The 20,305-nt window shown below is 38.5% G+C and overlaps 1 protein-coding gene across 1 annotated transcript in view; it reads right to left on the bottom strand.

Annotated features, from left to right (window-relative positions):
- The window catches only part of NCKAP5 (NCK associated protein 5), a 988,332-nt gene that overhangs the window by 228,350 nt on the left and 739,677 nt on the right, over positions 1-20,305 (bottom strand). The window contains exon 7 of the mRNA XM_007938042.2: positions 18,336-18,404. Coding sequence (XP_007936233.2) covers positions 18,336-18,404 — 69 coding nt within the window. The remainder of the gene's footprint in view (positions 1-18,335; positions 18,405-20,305) is intronic.

Genomic DNA, 20,305 nt, shown 5'->3' with positions numbered 1-20,305 from the left:
GGTGGCTGCGATGATGGGCTCAAGTATAGCAGGGATTGTGGGGCTGGCGCGGGATCGGGCAGTGTTTCGTTCTGCTGTGCATGGGGTCGTTATGAGTCGGAAACGACTCGACGGCACTTAACAACAACAACAACACTTTGTGTTGTTAGAATGGACCATTCCCTCAAGATAGATATTATACTTGGTAAAATGGAGGGCCACTGAAAAAGAGGAAGGCCCCCAACAAGATGGATGGACACAGTGGCTGCAACAATGGGCTCAGGTATAGCAAGGATTGTGAGGCTGGCACAGGACTGGGCAGTGTTTTGTTCTGTTGTCCACAGGGTCATTATGAGTCAGAACTGACTCATGGCATTTAACAACAACAACACATATCTTCTATTTCACTCTTGGTAAGATTTTTTTGAAAAACAAACAAGAATTGAACTATTCATGCAGGTGTAAAGAAGAACAAAGTGCCAAAGTTAATTCATTTCATAAATAATTAAATTCTTTTGAGTCTCAAACTTTGGATTTGATTTATATTCTCATAGCCTGCCTAATATCAATATTTTCTTTTCTTCCTCCAAACTGGTCCCTCACTAAAACCAGTCTGTGGAACAGTGGTCACATAAAATAGCTCTATACATGATTTAACAGGACACATAGACTAATATCCTAACTGTAACAGCCCACAGGAGTAGTAAGTACATTATATCTGTGAAATCTAAGTATGTTGTCCTGCAGGCTTACAGATTCTATATCTGACATCGTTCCTTCTGGCATGTACTTTGAACAAGTGTTTGCTCTACTTGATAATTGAACAAAGATACTTTAATCTACTATTTCTTTACCTACTGACATGGCACTATATCACTGAGAAGGACTCAAGGGTTCTTTGCAGAAGAGCAGGCAGGCAGCACAAATGCTGTCCATTGTGTTGTCAATAAAAGTAGTTTCCTAAGTTTGTTATTACTTTCTAACAGCTTAGCTTCCCTGCTGTATCAACAGAACAGTTGTTTGGCACACGTGCATGTAATATACAACCTGCAACCTCTAATCGGCTCACAAGGTGGTCCCAGGAATGGGTCCCTGTCCTCATCCTAGTGTTATGCCCTAAGCATGTGGGTTGAAAAAAAAAAAATCATCCATCTGCAGGTTCAGCTAATGAAAACAGTTAACTTCCAGTGTCATCTGACAGCTTTCCTCTTAGAAGAAAGAAAATATAGCAGCAGCTAGGCTGAACCAGGGGGATCTGAGACACTGAGCAATGCTGACAGTGCTTGAAGCCCCTGGCTTGCTTTATGACCCTCCCTAGTCTCTCTTTGAAGACCCCTCTCCTTTGCTCCTAGGAGATGGAGGAGAACTGCAGGTGAGACAGTGAGGCAAGTACAAGGCTAAGTGTCTCTCTCAGTAACAATTTTATTATCCAGGTCACCTACTCTAACCTCGCTGACCTTCCATCTCTACTCAGACTTCCAGGAGTCAGGATCCTCCATGCCTTCATGGGAGGTGCCTGCAGAGGAAGGAGAAGTTGGGCATGCAGAGAAGGTTATTTGCCTGCATAACAGCCACTGTGGCTGAATGAGCCACACCAGGAGGTAAATCCAGAAAAACTGTTGAGTGACTCATGGAAACCTCAAGTGTTACAGAGTAGAACTGCTCCACAATGTTTCAAAGCCTGTGACTTCTAGAAGCAGATCAACAGGTCTTTCTTCCAAGGCATCTCAGGGTGGATGGGAGGATTTGTTTGAATCACCTTTTGACTAGTAACTGAATGCTTACCTATTTATGCCACCTAGGGACCCCAGTTTGTCCACAGATGGAGCCAATTCTTACTCATGTAGGAACAAGCCTAGGAGTGGGATAGAAGAAAAGAGCCTTTCTGGTTGATTGGTTGGGGACATGAGGAACTCAGAAAATTTACTTTTTATGACCATCCTGCCTGTTGGTCTTGCTTTCATACTTTCTTTTGTGTGCTATTTCATTATGCAAAGCAATCCTCATGCCTGCAGAATGACTTCAAAACTCAGTCAAAAAAGGGGAGTTACAGTAAGATGGTGGAATAGGCAAACTACACAGACCCTCTTCAACGAAGAAATGAGGAACCAATTAACACAGATACAGAACATAATCCTGGATCCCTGAGCTGTGAAACAAAGGATATAGAAATGGACTAAACTCCAACTGGTGGAAGAACTTGACTGAGAACAGCAAAAAGGAGACATACAGGGCTGTGGACTGTCAGCGATCCTGACAGCATGGACAGCTTGGATGTTGCCAAGTGGTGTTATGACCTACCTGAGAATTAACCTAAAAATTATCCCTGCTAGCCAGGTGCTACATGGAGGACTGCACTGGTGGCTGGTGAATAAAAGGCAAAACAATGAAGATAGGGAGACAGGTTGAGCCACGGACTTTTGGCTGTCCAGAGAGTGCAGCCATTTTGAATGTTTACAAGCAGTTCGACCATTTTAGATACTTAAAGATCTTTACTTTACTTTAGATCTCTCAGATTCCAGGAACCTAAGAACAGACTCCACTTCCTGGGGAATGCAAGGACATACCAGACACTGAGAACTGGAAAGGTGCAGTATTCCCCTTGTTACTCTCATATCCCACAACCTTTTGGTGAATGGAGGTGTGGCCATGCCCCACTCCCACCCACCTTCTGGGCCAGCAGGAATTCCATCCCAGTCTGTGTGCTGTGACTGAGCCTGGGTGCCCTGCCCTGTCCAGATTTTTTTTTTTTTTCTGTTCTTTTTTTTCTTTTGTCATTTTTATTATTATTCCTTCTTCTTGCCTTCCCAGAATCTAATTTTCTGCATTTTGTCTCCTCCCTTTTCCTGGTTCCCATTACTCTTTTTTGTGTTTCTCATTCTTTGTTTTTCTTTTGCATTTTTCCCATTATTTTTCTTCATTATTTTCCTACTCTACCCCTTTTCTCTTGTCACCCCCTCCTCAGATATTGCAGGGTTCTCCCTCCCTTTTTTTTCTATTCATATTTCTTTTGGTGTTTTTAAGTAGTTCTTTAAATATTTTCTCTCATTTATTGCCTTTCCTCTTTTTTTTTTTTTTTTTCCTTTTTCTTTTTTCTCTTTTTGGTGATTGTTTCTGGGTGTTTATGTGGTGTGTGTTTTTGTCCTCTTGCTTTTACTTTTTTTTAATGGTTTTTTGATTGTTGTTTTGTCTGAGTGGGAGGGAGCAACCATGCCAATAGGACCACACCATATCTGCACCTCCTGTAGCTCCACTTACTGAGAGCCACCACGTCCTTCTGCATCAACTGCTTAAATGCTCTTCACAAACAGTTAACAGAGATCTGTGCAGCCACTCTTATTCTCTATCACATCCACTGGTGACAGATGGTGAGTGCAAAAGTGCTGCCAACTACAAAATAGAGGAGAATAGTATTCTGCTTACTCAGATATATCCCCAAAGAAAAAAACAGAGAAAATGAAAATCTTGGGTGAATCACTCCAACACACAATCACCAATTAAATATAAATACAACAAAGTCACAATGTTTCAGAGACAACAGACCATCACAGTCCACATAAAGAAGCAAGATAAAGCAGGAGAAACAAGGGAGCAGGATACAGACCAAAACACATCCCTGAAGAAGTAGCAGCACTGGAACTCCCTGATAAGGAATTGAAAAGAATTATATTTAGGTACTTTCAAAGGATTAAGAGACACCCCAAGGAAAACACTGACAAAATTAAGTAAAACACAGACAAAACCCTAGAATAATTTCAGAAGAAAATATAAGGGAAAAAAAGACTAAATAAATGAAAAATTAGAAATGATACAAAATCTACAGACAGAAATCCAGAAGATTAATACCAAATTTTCAGAAATAGATAACACATTGACAAGGCAAAGGAGCAGAATCAAATCAATGGAAGACAATTAATGAGATTGAAGACAAATACCTGAATATTTCTTTGGAAAGGGATAAATCAGAAAAAAAGATAAAAAGAAAATGAAGAAAGCCTAAGATTCACGTAGGATTCCATTAAAGGGAATAACCTACATGTAATTGGAATTCCAGAACAGGAATTGGAAAATAAAACCATTGAGAAAATTGTTCAAGATTTGTTAGAAGAGAACTTTCCTAATATGATGAAAGATAAGAATATATTCATTCAGGAAGTCCGATGAGCTACAAACAGGATACAGTCCAAAAGAAAATCACCAAGATATATCACCATCAAACTCACCAAAACCAAAGACAAAGAAAGAATTCTAATTCTGAAAGTAGTACGGGAAAACGAAAAGTTACCTACAAAGGGCAACCAATATGACTAAGCTCTGATTTCTCAGCAGAAACCATGCAGGTGAGAAGGCAATGCATGGTATATGTAAAACACGGAAAGAAAAAAATTTCCAACCAACAATTATATACCCAGCAAACTTGTGCCCTAAATATGATGGTGAAGTTATGAAATTTCCAGATGAGCATAAATTAAGGGAATTTGTGAACACCAGACCAACCTCACAAGACCTACTAAAGGGAATCCTTTGGACAGAGAACCAATAATTGCAAACAACAACTGACCATTAATACACAACATGACATAACCCAGAAAATATAACCCACTTATGGAAGTATCCAAAGGAAAATAAGCTTACAAGATTGTAAACAGGGAACCAGAGACATCAAGTGGCAAATGAGGACAACTACAAACCAAAAAGAGGGAAAAAATAGTGTAGTTAAGAGCTTCTAAATGGAGAGGAAGTCAAGAGAGTTGTAATATAAAATCCACTGTTTTAAACTTGGGGAGAAAATTATAACTCACAAAGTAACCTCAAAGAAACATGATAAACCTTCACATCACAATAAGAAATATGACAAGCACAAATATTTAGCAAATACTAAAACAACAACAAGAAAGGAAATGATAACACAATTCATAAACAAAATGAACTCAGCACAGAAAATTATATGAAACAAAGAAACCAGGAACACCATGAAAAACAACATAACAAAATGTCAGCAACAAATTCATACTTGTCAATAATTACATTGAACGTCAATGGATTAAATGCACCAAACAAAAGATGGAGAGTTGCAGAATGAATAAGAAAATGTAACCCATCATTTGCTGTCTTCAAGAGACACACCTCAGAGAGAAAGACAAAAATAGAGTAAATCAAAGGTTGGAAAAAAATGTATCAAGCATATGGCTGCCAAAAAAAGAGCAAGAATGGCGATATTAATTTCTGATCAAATTGACTTTAAGACAAAAACCACCATAAGAGACAAGGAAGGACAATATATAACAATTAAAGGATCAATAGACAAGAAGATATGACCATAATAAATATTTATGGACCCAATGAAAGAGCCCCAAAACACATACATCAGACTTTCACAGATCTGAAAAGACAAACAGATGACTCCACAGTCGTAGTATCGTTGTCGTTAGGTGCCATCGTCTCTGATTCATAGCGACCCTATGTACAACAGAATGAAACACTGTCGGTCATGTGTCAGCCTCATGATCATTGCTATACCTGAGCCCATTGTTGCAGCCACTGTTCCAATCTATCTATTGAGGGCCTTCCCCTTCTTTGTTGACCCTCCACTTTACCAAGGATGATATCCTTCTCCAGGGAAGGGTTCCTTCATGACCAAAGTAGGTGAGATGAAATCTGGCCATTCTTGCTTCCAAGGAGCATTCCAGCTACAGTTCTTCCAGGACAGATTTGTTAAGTCCTTTCAGCAGACCATGGTACTCTTAGCATTCTTCTCCAACACCACAAGTCAAAAGCAGCAACTCTTCCTCGGTCTTCCTTATTCATTGTCCAGATCTCACATGCATATGAGGTGACTGAAAATACCATGGCTTAGATTAGGTGTGCCTTAGTCTTCAAGGTGACATCTTTACTCTTCAGCACTTGAAAGAGGTCTTTTGCAGCAGATTTGTCCAATGCAATACATCGTCTGATGTCTTGAGTGATGCCTCCATTGGTGTTGATTGTAGAACCAAGTAATATAAAGTCCTTGACAACTTCAATCTTTTCTCCATTTATCATGAAGCTGTTTATTGGACAAGCTGTGAGAATTTTTGTTTTCTTTATATTGAGGTGTAATCCATACAGCAGACTGTCATCTTCAATCTTCATCAGTAAGTGCTTCAAGTCATCATCATTTTCAGCAAGCAATGTTGTGTCATTTGTGTATTGCAGGTTGTTAATGAGTCTTCCCCCAATACTGATGCCAATCCATATAATCCAGCTTCTTGAATCATTTGTTCAGCATACAAACTGAATAAGTATGGTGAAAGATACAACCTTGATGCACTTTCTTCTTGATTTTGAACCATGCAGTATCCCCTTGTTCTGTTCAAATGACAGCCTCCTGGTCTATTTACAGGTCCCCCATGAGTACAACCAAAGGTTCTGGAATTACCATTCTTCTCAATGTTATCCATAATTTGTTATGATCTGCACAATCAAATGCTTTTGCATAGTCAATAAAACATAAGTAAACATCTTTCTGGTATTCTTTGCTTTCAGCTAAGACCCATCTAACATCAGCAATGATATCCCTCATCCTATATCCTCTTCTGAATCCAGCTTGCATTTCTGGAAGCTCTTTGTCAATATACTGCTGAAACCATTTTTGAATTATCTTCAGTAAGATTTTACTTGCATGAGTTATTAATGATATTATTGTTCAATAATTTCCACATTCTGTGGGATCATCTTTCTTTGGAATGGGTTCAAATATGAATCTCTTGCAGTCAGTTGGCCAGGTAGCTGTCTTTCAAATGTCCTGGCATAGCTGAGTGAGTGCCTCCAGCATGGCATCTGTTGGTTGAAACATCTCAATGGGTATTCTGTCAATTCCTGGAACATTCTTTGCCAATTCCTTCAGTGCAGCTTTGACTTCTTCCTTCAAATACCATTGGTTCTTGATCATATGTCACTTCCTGAAATGGATGAACATTGACCAGTTCTTTTTGGTACAGTGACTCTGTGTATTCCTTTCATCTTCTTTTGATGTTTCCTGCATCGTTCAATATTTTGCCCATAGAATTTTCCAATATTGCAACTCAAGGCTTAAATTTTTTGTTGGTTCTTTTAGCTTGAGAAATACCAAGCATGTTCTTTCCTTTTGGTTTTCTAACTCCAGGTCTTTGCACATTTCATTATAGCAATTGGCATTGTCTTCTCGGGCTGCTCTTTGAAATCTTCTGCTCAACTCTTTTATCTTGTCATTTCTTCCATTCACTTTAGCTACTCTCCACTCAAGGTCAAGTTTCAGAGTCTTTTCTGATACCCATATTGGTCTTTCTTCCTTTCTTATCTTTTTAATGACCTCTTGTTTTCTTCATGGATGATATTCCTGATGTCATCTCACAATTCTGGTTTTCAGTCATGGGAGTTAAGTGAGTCAAATCTATTCTTTAGATGGTCTCCGAATTCAGGAAGGATATATTAAAGGTCATATTTTGGTTCTCATTGACTTGCTTAAATTGTCTTCAACTTGAAATGTGCATGTGAGCAGTTGATGGTCTGTTCCACAATCAACTCCTGGCCTTGTTCTGGCTGAAGATATGAACTTCTCCATCCTCTTCCCACAAATGTAGTCAATTTGATTCCTGAGCCTTCATGGTGAAGTCCACGTGTACAGCCATCACTTATGTTGTTGAAAAAAAGTTATTTGCAATGAATAAATCATTGGTCTTGCAAAATTCTATCATGTGATATCCTGTGTTATTTCTATCACTAAGGACAATGGTTTTACCCATTTTAAATCAGACAACCATATGATCTACTATGACAAGAATGAGAAATTGAAGAGGAATGGTGTGGCATTCATCATGACAATGACTGTTTAAAGATCTATCCTGAAGTATAGTGCTTTTAATGATAAAATAATATCCATATGCGTACAAGGGAAACCAGTTAATACTACTATTATTCAAATACATGCACCAATCATCAAAGCCAAAGATGAGAAAACTTCTGCAGTCTGAAATTGACCAAACATGAAATGAAGATGTGTTGATTATCACTGGGGACTGGAATGCAAAAGTTGCAAACAAAGAAGAGTTACGAGTACTTGGAAAATATGGCCTAGGCCTTGGTGACAGTCATAGTAGGAGACTTTAATACACCACTTTCAATGAAAGATAGAACAACTGGAAAGAAATTCAACAAAGACGCAGAAGAACTAAACAGTAATCCACCAACCTGAGCTTACAGACATCTAGAGAGCACTTCATCCAACAACAGCACAATATATAGTCTTCTCCAATGCACATGGAACATTCTCCATGTTAGACCATATGTTAGGCCAAAAAGCATGCCTTAATAAATTTAAAAACACTGAAATACTACAAACCATCTTTTCAGATCACAATGCTACAAAATTATAAATCAACAATAGGAAGATCAATAGAAAAAGAGCAAACACATGGAAACCGAACAACACACTTCTTCAGAATGACTGCATAAAAGAAGAAATAAAAAATGAAATTAAAAAATTCTTTCAATCAAAATACAACATATCAAAATTTTTGGGACACAGCAAAAGCAGTGATCAGAGGCCAATTTGTAGCAATAAATGCGCACATCAAAAAGAAGAAAGCCAAAATCAATACCTTAGACCAACATCTCCAATAATTAGCAAAAGAACAGCAAGAAAAACCTACAGTACCAGAAGAAAGGAAATAATAAAGATATGAGCAGAAATAAATGAAAAAGAAAATAGAAAAGCAATAGAAAAAATCAACAAGACTAGAAGTTGGTTTTTTGAAAAGATTAATAAAATTGACAAACCACTGGCAAATTTAACAAAGAAAAACAGGGAGAGAAGACAAATGACATGAATAAGAAATGAATTGGGTGACATCACAAGAAAACCAACTGAAATAAAAAAGATAATATCAGGATAGTATGAAGAACTATACTCCAACAAATTAGAAAAATCTAGAAGAAATGGATAGATTTCTAGAAGCACACTACTTACCTAAACCAACACAGACTGAGGTAGAAAAGTTGAACAGACCCATAACAAAAGAAGAAACTGAACAGGTCATAAAAAAAATTACTAACAACAAAAAAGTCCTGGCTCAGACAGTTTCACCAGACAATCCTACCAAATGTTGAGAGAACTGACACCATTCCTACTCAAACTACTCCAGAACATGGAAAAGGATAGGATCCTGTCAAATTCATTTTATAAAGTAAGTATAACCTTGAGACCAAACCCGGCAAAGACATCACTCAAAAGGAAAACTATAGACCAATCTCCCTCATGAATATGGAAGTAAAACTCTTCAACAAAATCCTAGCCAATGGACTCCAACAACATATCAAAAAAATAATACCTATGACCAAGTGGGATGTATATCAGGTACACAAGGATGGTTCAACATTAGAAAAATGATCAACATCATCCATTACATAAATAAAAGAAAGGCAAAGAACCACATGATCATGTCAATCAATGCATAAAAGGCATTTGATAAAATCCAATACACATTCCTGATCAAAACTCTCAGCAAAATAGGAACAGAAGGGACATTCATCAACATAATAAAGGGCATATATGCAAAACCAACAGCCAATGTTATTGTCAATGGAGAGAGACTGAAACCATTCCCCTTGTGAACAGGAACCAGACAAGGATGCCCTCTATCACCACTTCTATTCAACATTGTATTTGAAGTCCTAGTCAGGGCAAAAAGGCAAGAAAGGGAAATCAAAGGCATCCAAGTTGGTAAGGAAGAATTAAAACTATCCCTATTTGCTAATGATATGATCCTGCATATAGAAAGCCTAAGAGACTCAGCAAAACAAAACAAAAAAAAAATCCTGGAACTAATTGAGATATTTAGCATAGTGGCAGGATACAAGATCAACATCCAAAAATCACTTGGATTCCTCTATACCAGCAAAGAGATTGCTGAAAAAGAAATAAAGAAAACATTACCATTTACAATACCCTACTGCCATCAAGTGGGATCCAACTCACAACAACCCCTCCTTGGGTTTCTGAGGTGGTATCACTATGGAAGTAGATTCTCCAACCTTCCTTCTGAGGAGTGGTTGGTGGGTTTGAACCACCAGCCTTCTGGTTAGCAGTCAAATACCTTAGGCACTATGCCACCAGAACTACCCAAAAAATAAAATACTTGAGAATAAATCTTATCAGGGACACAAAAGACATGTACAAAGAAAACTACGAAAGATTACTTCAAGAAACTATAAGAGATCTACAAAAATGCAAGAACATCCCACGCTCGTGGATAGGAAGATTGAACACAGAGAAAATGTCAATTCTACCCAAAGCAATCTATACATTCAATGCAATCCTAATCCAGATTCCATCAACATTCTTTAAGGATATGGAAAAAACAATCACTAACTTTATATGGAAAGGAAAAAAAACCTGGATAAGCAAAGCACTATTGAAAAAGAACAAAGTAGGAGGTCTTACAATGCCAGATCTCCAAACCTACTATACAGCTACAGTAGTCAAAACTGCCTAGTATTCGTATAACAACAGACCCATAAACCAATGGAATAGAACTGGGAACCCAGAAATAGATCCATCGACCTATGGTCAGCTGATTTTGACAAAGGGCTGAAATCCTCTAAATGGTGAAGAGGTTGCCTGTTTAATAAATGCTGCAGGCAAAACTGGACATCCATTTGCAGAAAAATGAAAAAAGATCTGTACCTTATACCATACACAAAAACTAACTACAGATGGATCAAAGACATAGATGTGAAACCTAAAACTGTAAAGTTCCCCAAGGAAAAACTAGGGGCAAATTTAGGGGCCCTAATATATGGCATAAATAGACTATTAGGCATAATCCAAAATGCACAAACAGTAGAAAAAGATAAACTAGATGAATGGGACCTTCTAAAAATTAAATTCTTATGTGCTTCCAAAGACTTCTTCCAAAGAGTGAAAAGAGAAACTACAGATTGAGACAAAATATTTGGCAATGATATATCTGACAAGAGATGTATTTCTAAAATTTATAGAGAACTCCAACACCTCAACAACAAAAAGAGACATAATCCACTTAAAAATGGACAGAAGACATGAATAGCCACTTCACCAAAGAAGATATTCAGGTGACCAACAAACAGAGGAAGAAATGCTCACAATCATTAGCCATGAGAGAGATGCAAATCAAAAGAGCAATGGGATACCATCTTGCTCCAGCACTAGTAGCAAAGTTCAACAAGACAGAAAATAACAAGTGCTGGTGAGGATGTGGAGAGATTGGGACTCTCATACACTGCTGGTGGAACTGTCAGATGATACAACCACTGTGGTAAGCAGTATGGCAATCCTTAAAAAGTTGAAATTAGAAATACCATTTGACCCAGCAATTTCATTACTAGGTATATATCGTAAAGAAGTGAGAGCCATGACAAGAATAGATATATGCACACCCATGTTTATCGCAGCACTATTTACAATAGCCAAGAGATGGAAACAACCTATGTGCCCATCAACAGAAGAATGGATAACCACACTGTAGTACATATACACAATGGAATACTATGCAACCCTAAAGAATAAGGTAGAATCTACAAAACACCGCATAACGTGGATGAACTTGGAGGACATTATGCTGAGTGAAATAAATAAATCACAGAAGGACAAATATGATATTAGTCCATTATTGTAAAAAGTCAAGGGAAGGTTTATATGTGGAAGGAAATTTTCTTTGTTGATTACTAGGGGTGGGAGGCAAGGGGAGAGAACATTACCAGATAGTAGAGACAAGTATTGATTTGAGTGAAGGGAAGGGTAATGTACCAAATGTGAGTGATCAACACGGTGGCACTGACAAAGAGGAAGACATAGAGAGGTGCATGGGAGGTACAGATAACAAAGATGAACCCTTTTGCACATACAGTGCTGTGTTGTTAGTGATGGCAAACATAGATGTATGGCTGAATAAATAAGTGGACAGGTTGAAGTATTAGGTATGTCTACATAGGGTGGAGTGTGCCTATGAGCATGTATAGGTTTGGCAGACAATGTTTCTACAAGTGTATTTGTATGTTCTATAAGAATTTCCAGGTATATAGTAGAGCTGATAAGGGACAAGGTTTTAGTCACTTTTTGGCCACAGCCAGCTACCTGGAGGGAGAGAGTAGTTGGATCTGTGGGCTCGGGACCATGGTCGCAGGGGACAGCAAGCTCATTTGGCATAACATACTACACAAAAACATTGTTCCACATCCTACTTTGGCGAGTAGTGACTGGGATCTTAAAAGCTTGCAGGCAGCCATCTAGATGAAACAATGGGTCTCTCTTTGTCCAGAGCAAAGAAGAATGAAGAAAAGCAAAGATACATGGAAACAATTAGTTCAAGGGACTGGCACACCATGTGATCCTCAGCCTATATGACTCTGAGATCAGAAGAACTAGATGGTGCCCAGCTACCACCGTCAACCACTCAGAGGGGGATCTACATAGGAAATCTTGGATGGAGTGGGAGAACAATGTGGAACAAAACTCAAAACCATTAAAAAAAAGTACTATTTGCTGGTCTGAGAGAGCAATTGAACCCTCTCTTATGGCTTCCAGCCAAACAAAAGGGAGGCATATGAGCTGAACATTTACACTAGGTAGATACACTCCTTGGAGAGATAAATCATGGGAGAATAGAAGGGAGACAGCTCAGGGAGCAGTTGTGCATGGGAGGGAACAACACAGGGAAGAGGTAAGTATGGCGAGAGATAGTTGATGCATTGTGGGAAATTGCAATCAATTGCATGAGACAAAGTGTATGTGAACTGCTGTATGGAAAATGAACATGCTTTGTAAACTTACACCCAAATCACAATAACAATTAAAAATAAAAACAAAAACTCAGTCAAACAAGTACAAGTTTTGGAAAATGTGCTTTGGAGAAGTTTTCTGTGCTTCTGTGCTTGTTCATTATATTGAGGCAGCTGGGGAAAGGTAGAAGAGCATGGAGCTAGAACCACCAGAAAGACTTGGGTACAAATAGTGGATCTGATGATTATACACAGGCATGTATGGGCTTAGAAGAGCAAACTGACTTTTCTCATCCAAAAAGTAGGGGAACTGGCTACCTCTAAAGTTGTTGTGAAAAATGCATGAGATAATAGACCTAACCAGAGAAAACCCCAGGGCTGTACCTAATAAAAAAGTAGTTATCCCATAAATTTAAAATCTGAATCAGGTCAGTAGAATATAGGAAAATAAAATGTACTTTCAGGTAAGCAGTTTAAGGAAGAATGGTTTAAGAATAAGAAGTTTCATTTGTAAAGCAAAGAAATGTGTTGTGTATGGAATATACATGTATAAATATATGTCATTTAGCATCTACAATTTCCCTGTGCATTTACTCTGTAAAGCAACCCTGTAAGACACAAATGAGGATGAAATTCAGACAAGTAAACACACTGCCCCACATCAAACAGCCAGAGGGTGGCTGTGCTAGCATTTGAACCCAGGTCTGCCAAATCCAAAGTCCATGTGGTCACCTCTTACGAAAAGCAGTCTTCTAAAAAGGTTAATTTTCCTTCCAGCTCATTTACTCTTCAGATTATTTGGGGGGTTTATACAAATTTGTGAATGTGTAGTCTCTGAGGAGATAATTGGGAGTGGGAGAATCAGCCTAAAATATACACATATGTAAAAAAATATATATGGGATTTAGGGAAAAACTAATTTGGAAACGAATTTACTGGTGATAATCTTCACTCACTCATTCATTCAGTCATTCATTCAACAAACATGCATTGAGTACCTGGTATGTACCAAAAATTGTACTAGGTTCTAGAGGAATAGTGGCACATAGAATGTAGGGGTTGCCTCAAGGCAGAGTCCAACACAGAGCAGAATCATCTGTTGGATTTCTTGGCATGTGAAAGTCATAGGCAGGAACATTCTCCATGTGTGTCCATCAACTTGGATTTTAAAGATGACTTTGGGTCCAGATGTAGAATATTCATAGAGAATATACTGATTATTCTACCCTCAAGTCTAGGCATATGCCATATGGACCACAGGCAGATATAAACTATCCTTAAGAATGTACTTTTCTCTATATTTAGAACCGCCTTGGTTTAAACAGAAATTCTGTAAATAGTTAATGTGCTTGGCTGCTAAACAAAAGGTCTGTGGTTCAAGTTCACCCAGAGGTGCCTTGGAAGACAGGCCTGATGATGTACTTCTAAAAAAAAAAAAAAAAAAAAAAAAAAAATGAGCCACTGAAAACCCAATGGAGCATAGTTCTATTCTAATACACATTGGCTCAGGGTAAACTTGACAACAACTGTTTGAGTAAAATAAATACTTTGTTTTTTGAACTAAATTCAAAGTTCCAATTTTCCTCTCTACCACTCTTCTGTCAGTTTGCTGTACAGTAGTGGCTGGCATGTTGCTGTAACGTTGGAAATTATGCCACTGGTATTTCAAATACCATCAGGGTTACCCATGGTGGACAGATTTCAGTGGAGCTTCCAGACTAACACAGACTGGGAAGAGGATATCATAATAAATGGAGAAAAGTTTGAAGTTGTCAGGGATTTCATTTTACTTGGATCCACAATCAGCACCCATGGAACTAGCAGTCAAGAAATCAGACATCACATTGCATTGGACTAATCTGCTGCAAAAGACCTCTATAAGGTGTTAAGGAGCAAAGATGTCACTTTGAAGACTAAGAGGCACCAAACCAAGCCATGGTATTTTCAATAGCTTCATATGCATGTGAAAGCTGGACAATGAATATGGAAGACTGAAGAAGAGTTGATGCTTTTCAATTGTGGTGTTGGTGAAGACTGCTGAAAATGCCACGACTACCAGAAGAACAAACAAATCTGTCCTGGAAGAAGCACAATCAGAAGGTTCCTTAAAAGTGAGCATGGCCAGATTTCGTCTCACCAACTTTGGTCATGTTTTCAGAAGGCACCACTCCATGGAGAAAGATATCATGCTTGGTAAAGTAGAGGGTGAGAGAAAAAGGGGAAGGCCCTCAATGAGATGGATAGACACAGTGGCTGCAATGATGGGCTCAAGCATATTAAGGATTGTGAGGATGGCGTAGGACTGGGCAGTGTTTCGTTCTGTTGTACATAGGGTTGCTACAGATCGGAGCTGACTCAACAGCACCTACCAAGTTTTCCACTGCCACTGTCCTCTGCAGTGTGGTGCATAGAAAAGTCAGAAAACCCAATCAAGGTATTTCATTGACAATTAGGAACTCTGGCCCAGTTCAGATGGTCTGAAGAAGGGGCCAGAGTGTTTGCACTTGGGTGCATGTATTTGCCTAATAAGCCTCTGTGTTTGTGTTTGTGTGTGTGTGTGTGTGTGTGTAGTGTGAGTCACTTTCCTTCTGGATAAATGAACTCATTTACTAGAACACACAGAAGACAGTCAGACTCCAAAATATTTTCCCCAAATCTACAATATGCTCTTCATTTCCCAAGAAATAACAATCAGTGAGAACAGAATTAAAGAACATTCAAATTTACATGTTATACACCTGTGTATGTTTTATGCACCTTACTAGCAGGGAAATAACTTACACAAAGCCTTACCTTGTTAGTTTGTCTAATTAGTATAAAAAGCCTTGAAAAGAATTTCCAGTTGGCATTATTACTACATTCAACTACCCCTTTGAGAGTGTTCTTTTACAATGCATGGAAATGGATTGTCTACCCTCATGTAATTAGTTACAAAACAACTGGCATGTATAATAAGGGGCCAGTCTTCATGAATACAAAACATTTGTAATGCTCCAAGGAGGAGGAGGTTCTCAGCTACAAATCACTTCTTCGGCAATACTTAAATTTGCAATTAAGAACAGAGGGACCCTCCCTCTAAAAACTCTTGACTTCAGTGGGAACTAGACAAGAAATGATTTTGTGGGTGAAAACTTTTTTGGCCACACGCACGAATGAAACTTGCACAAGCAGACATGGAGAACACACAGATAATAGGATTTGAATTTCCATAAGAACATGCTGTGGGCTTTTTTACTGATGGGGAGGGATGACCTGCAGCAGAATTGTGAGAAATACAAAGTTTCTGGGGTGGGATTCACATAAATTTGACTTTTGAATACAGATGAACTCTCATTGGAAATGTCTGTGCAAGAGGTTAAAGTGAAACATTGCTGATCGATATGTATGACCCAAGGGCAGTATTTGTTCCTTTAAATATCCTTGCATCTATGTGGTCTTTCTTGCCCTAAACTTTGATTGGACCAACAGCCTGGGGAACAGGGGTGATGGGGGCTGAACTGGCCTCAACAGACTCTGAGTCATCATTTCCCCTTTTATGTCAACTGAACTTCAGTTATTCTTTTAACTTTGGACACTCTGAAGATTACTCTGAGTCTTTTTAAGTCCTGATAGGGCAAAGAACTGCACACATTCATTGTGCCTGAGTAACTAATATACTAACTTAGTAGAAACACTTTTAGTAGAAATACTAAACAATTAAAATATTAAATATTTTCTGGTGATATTTTGAGAGTTCTTATGCCACATATAAATTATTGTAATACAAAATGATCTATAAGGACAGTGGCTTTCAAACTGTGGCATGCACCAAAATCACCTGGGGGGCTTATTGATACAGATTTCTGGCCCAGCCTCTAGAGTTCTGATTCTGTAGGTACATGTGGGGCCTGGGGATTTGCATTCTAATAAGTGAGGATGATACTGTTAGCCCAGGAATGACATTTTAAGAACCACCATGTAGGAAAATACCAAATACTACGGGAACTCAGGTGTCCATGGGTGGTGCAAACGGTTCATGTCCTTGGCTACTAACTGAAAGGTTAGAGGTTTGAGTTGCCTCACAGGCACCTTGGAAGAAAGGCCTGGAGATCTACTACCAACAAATTAGCCACTAAAAATGCTATGGAGCACAGTTCTACTCTGACATATTGGCTCACCACAAGTCAGAATCAATTCAATGGCAACTGGTTTGGTTTTACTGGAACTTAGAGGACAGAGATCACTTCCAGTTTGGAGGGATGGGAAAGTTTTGTAGTGGTGGTGGTGGTGATGTCAGGTGTCAAATACCAAGTCCTCTATGGAAAACTGAACAGAGAATCAGACATGTTGCTCGCCAGAGGACACACACAGTTAAGAAACAGCATGACTGGGATTTGAGCCTGTGTTTTTCTTATATAACCTACCAATCTTTGGGACAGTGTATATGCATAAGAAAGATCAAGAAGAGTCTGTTGGAAGTAGTTTTCCCATTGGTAGTGGGGACAAAAAGACAAAGATACACATTAGTTTCCATTGGTAAGAAAATGGAATCAGATTAAATGCAAGTAGAGTTTTTGTTGGTAGCTACATGTAATGGATCTCACAGAACAGCAAATGCTTAGTTTTAGGGTGCTTGGCAGATGACTAAATAAGTTATCTTAATTTAAATGATGACTGCAGTCACCAAAATATCCCTGATGAGCACTTGTCATCTAGGCAAATGGCCAGCCCTGGTGGGGTGACTCAGCATGGAGTGAGAGTGTGATCTTTAGGAGAGCAAAACAGGAATTCTCCCCTTACCACCCAGAAACTCAGAAACACCCATCTTTGCCATCATCTCTTCATTATCATCAAATAATATTGAATTTTCTCAAGTGTGCAGCCCTCTGTTCTTCCAGTCTGCTCCAATTTTCTTCCTCACTTCTCCTTCTCTTCTTGGCTTATTCTCAATCTATTGATTTTTTTCTTTTTCCTCTTTGGCTGTCAACTGTGAACACCATCCCCACCCACCTCAATCAAGGATTTGCTTTTACAGAAATGGCACACAGTTGGAGATGCCCCTACATGATACTCCTCACTTATAGGAAGGGATCACACTCACTGGAAAAAAGGAATTTATTCAACAGTGAAGCCTATCCCAACTGTGCCACAAGGATGTTGGCCAATACCTAAAAGGAATTTATGGACTCTTGTATAAGAAATTGGGTCCCTGGAAGGCACAGTTAACACTACACTGCTAACCAAAAGGTTGGAGGTTGGTGTCTACTTAAAGGTACCTCGGAAGACAGGCCTGGCGATCTCCTTCTGAAAAAGCAGTCATTGAAAACCCTAGGAAGCACAATTCTAATCTGATACACATGGGGCCGCCATGAGTGGCAATCACTAAATGACAATTGTTTTTGGTGTGGTGGTATAAGAAATAGGACAGGGGAGTGGGAGGGGAACACACTTCCCTTTTCAGTGGCCACATGTTTGCAATTTTCTTTGCAAGAGAAAATGCTAATAGACTCTGTAGAGTCTGGCAATACTCTTATTCTATGGTATGATGAAGGGACTCCTAAATAATCCTGTCTCTTTTCATGAAATATTTCCATCCACCTTACCTCATCAAGACATCTCTCATACTGTTCCCTTTGATTTTCATTTTCCAAAGCCAATGCTGAATTCTCTGCCTGCAGTAAGACACAAAAATAATATAAATAAATCAATGGTACATTGCATTATGTGACAACTTATTCAATACAGTTACTAAGTATATCTCCTCAGGATCCAAAGCAATCTTTTAAAAGTACCTTTGACAAGTGTGCTCTAAGTACTACTATAGATAACTCAGGAATGACGTCTGTCTCATCAAAATGTTTGCAAAAACACATTACAATTTAAAGAAGCAAAACTTGATATTTGGAACAGTAGAAAAACCAATCATTCCTTGATGTGAGAGTGTTGCTTAGAAAGATTACACTATTTCATACTGTTGCTTCCATGCTAGAACACGAATTCTTCCATGCATGCATTCAATTGGACCCTTGTTGTACTCCAGGAACTATACTAGGGATTATACTAAAATGTAGAAAACATAGTGGCTACTATAAAGAAGGGAATAGTCTGGTAGGGGATAACAAGTTAATTTCTCACATTGAAAGCTCTTATACAGTAGGATCATAGCAAAAATAAGCAACTAACTTTGGATGTGTCAGGAAAGATATTCCCTGAAGAGGTGACCTTTGAGTCAGACTAACAGGCATTCAAAACAACAAGAAAAATCATTATTGGAATGAATGAAAAGAATATTATAGTTTTGAAAAAATACCAAGGAAGTGGCATATGCCTTGATTTATCTATCAGAGCTAAATTATCCAACCTGACCAGAATCCAGGGTGTATAAATTACATATAATGAAAATGAATAATGTCAGAGACTAGCCAATATTCACTGCAACAAAAACATTGGGTTCAGTAATGATGATAAAGAACAAACAGATAGTATGCAAACGAGATCTGTAGAAAAAGAGCAAGGGTGGAATGGCATGGGGGAAAGGAAGGCAGAGAAAGGAGGATGCCCTCTGAAGAGAAAAAACAAAAATAAAAAGTCCACTTCACAGCAGTTAAAAAGGATATATTCCTGCGGCTTTCCCTGATGCAACAGCTGGCCTTTTTCAGAATGTTATCTTCCCAGTTTGTGAAAACTCATCAGTTCAGCAAAGGCATAAAAGTCAGGATAAGGTCAGGATAATGGCACTTCTCAAAAATCATGGCTTGCCCCCAAAGATGGACAAATGCACTTCTTAGGACTGCCACCATGAATCAGAGTCATGTGGAGGTCTCCTTAAATAACTCACTTAGCAACTACAGTGTTAACCTGACCATTTCAGTGTGTGTATGAAATAGGTTCAGATTCAGCTCCCTAGCAAAATACAGAGATCACAAAAACACATCCCCAATTACAATATTGTTGCTGCTAGCTGCTGTGGTGTTGGCTCCCAATTCATGGCAACTCCATGCAAGTCAGAACAAAATGCTGCCCAGTCCTGTGTCACTCTCATAATGGAGTGTGGACCTGACCACTGGGTTCCATAAGGTTTTTCATTGGCTGATTTTTGGAAGTAGAATATTATGCCATTCTTCTTAGTCCCTCTCAGTCTGAAAGTTCTACTGAAATCTGCTTATCATGAGACTATGCAGGTCTCCACTGACAGGGTGGTGTGTATGCACAAGATACCTTACCTGAGAATTGAACCCGAGTCTCCCACATGGTAGACAAGAATTCTATGACTGAACCATATATATCATCTAATTATATTGTACTCTATTGTATTTTAAAAGTGGTCTGGACAAAATAAATGAAAAATTAGAAATGATTCTAAATTTACAGATAGAAATCCAGAAGATCAACACTAAATTGTCAGAAATAGATAACACATTGAAAGGGCAAAGGAGTAGAATTGATGCAATGGAAGACAGAATTAATGAGACTGAAGACAAATACCTGAATACTTCTTTGGCAAGGGATCAATCAGAAAAAAAAATCAAAACAAAGTGAAGAAAGCCTAAGGTTCATGTGGGAAACCATCAAA

The sequence above is a fragment of the Orycteropus afer genome, unplaced genomic scaffold (assembly GCF_000298275.1).
Source record: "Orycteropus afer afer isolate SDZICR_OR568_19922 unplaced genomic scaffold, OryAfe1.0 scaffold00004, whole genome shotgun sequence".
Classification (NCBI taxonomy): domain Eukaryota; kingdom Metazoa; phylum Chordata; class Mammalia; order Tubulidentata; family Orycteropodidae; genus Orycteropus; species Orycteropus afer.
The sequence above is the reverse complement of the archived record's forward strand: the minus strand, read 5'-3'. Positions and strand labels throughout refer to the sequence as shown.